General features: G+C 38.8%; 1 protein-coding gene across 3 annotated transcripts; it reads left to right on the forward strand.

The window, feature by feature from the left end:
* Nucleotides 1-211: 211 nt before the first annotated feature.
* On the forward strand, nucleotides 212-1,231 carry LOC117237996. Of its 3 annotated transcripts, XR_004494093.1 has the most exons (3): nucleotides 223-709; nucleotides 818-995; nucleotides 1,083-1,231. XR_004494093.1 is itself a non-coding variant. In XM_033502490.1 (2 exons), exons 1-2 carry the CDS (start codon nucleotides 493-495, stop codon nucleotides 982-984), a joined length of 405 nt encoding a protein of 134 aa, XP_033358381.1. In that variant the 5' UTR covers nucleotides 212-492; the 3' UTR covers nucleotides 985-1,067. The 3 variants fall into 3 exon arrangements, 2 of the variants coding, with proteins under 2 accessions (XP_033358381.1, XP_033358382.1); XM_033502490.1 differs by lacking the exon at nucleotides 1,083-1,231 and having other exon boundaries at nucleotides 212-709; nucleotides 797-1,067; XM_033502491.1 differs by lacking the exon at nucleotides 1,083-1,231 and having other exon boundaries at nucleotides 215-709; nucleotides 818-1,067.
* Nucleotides 1,232-1,481: the final 250 nt, after the last annotated feature.

Below are 1,481 nucleotides of genomic sequence, written 5' to 3' on the forward strand. Positions count from 1 at the left end.
TTTTCACACATCAAATCTTCTCGTCATCCTACGAACAAAATATTCAGCTAAAGTGCTCGAAAAACGATTAATTCACAATATATTTAAACCTTAACTTCTTAAATCCTTTAGCAACTACTATTTGCTTCAAAACTTGTGCAAAGGTAAATGCATACCATAGAATTTTAAAATGGATAAAAAATTGATATATTCGATATTTCAACAAAAATTTCATTATAAAAATTCCACCTCGTTTATGTCCATTATATCACCGCTTGAACATCATTTTAACACGTAAGTGGCACCTAGCGAATTCCCCATCAACCTAAACGGTATAGAGGTCGTTGCTTCCATCTAACAGAGCTGCTAAACCAACAAATATTCAGAGTGACACGTCAGTCACGATCCGATCGTCAATCGCTTAGTCTGGGGCGCGAAAACTCGATCTCAAGATGTTTAATTTTATCCATTTTATTCTTCTTAATATCTTTCCTGGCCGTCTGACTTTCTTCGATGCTCGTCTTACTGATTTCGCCTATCGGTCGATCGGTGCAAGAACAGACGTACAGACAGATAGGAAAGTACGAGGTGCGTGACAAAATGGAAAACATGGCGGACGTCATCGTACAAGAATCTGACTTAGGATCAAAGATCCTCCACTTGAACGTGTGGGCCATCGGGGGAAACGGTTTCAAAAATTTAACACCTGCGAGACTGAACTTTCGTCAAGGTAAGAAAACCTGAGAAACGAAGAAGGAATCGTTTAAAGGATTGGAAAATGTATTCTAGCTAAACCTAACGTACAATGTCATACCAGTGTTGCCAAATCTGTTCTCAGAACCGAAGCAATTGAGTTTCCTGTATCTGATGTACAATAAGATTAACGAGATATCCCCAGACCTCATTCGCGGACGTGCCGCATTTGTTGGGGCTGAATTTCGGATTGAACGACATCGAACCGATCGACAGGAGCTCGGTTACAGCAGTATATTCGCCTCCGGTTAAACGATAATAAGGTTATTAGCATAGAGCCTGCAGTTAGTAGATATATTGTAGGATGGAACCTTCTGGAATTGGGAAACGATAAATTAACCGTCATCCAGCCAGGAATCCTACAAGGATTGGGGTTAGGTTGGGCTATCTCATATTGGAAGGAAATCAGTTAAGCAGAGTGTCTTACATCGATTACAAACAACTAATTGGTTTATATGATTTGAACTTAGACTACAATCAAATAGCAAATATCGAGGTAGCATCGTTTCCAGACATGAATTACTTGAAGCAGCTGCACCTGAGCACGAATCAACTAATCGCAATTATCTTTGCAATGTTTCATGGACTAACGGATTTAAACGTGTTGGATCTCGCTAATAATAAAATCGTTACAATGCAACCTGGTGTGTTTGAAGACCTTCCAGTGCTGGCATTCGTAAACCTTACGAACAATAAATTAACTGGCATAAAAGTAAATGAGTTTCCATTTTACCATTATATTTATAAAT

This window comes from Bombus vosnesenskii, unplaced genomic scaffold, assembly GCF_011952255.1.
Source record: "Bombus vosnesenskii isolate JDL3184/JDL3185 unplaced genomic scaffold, Bvos_JDL3184-5_v1.1 scf7180000013430, whole genome shotgun sequence".
Classification (NCBI taxonomy): Eukaryota; Metazoa; Arthropoda; class Insecta; order Hymenoptera; family Apidae; genus Bombus; species Bombus vosnesenskii.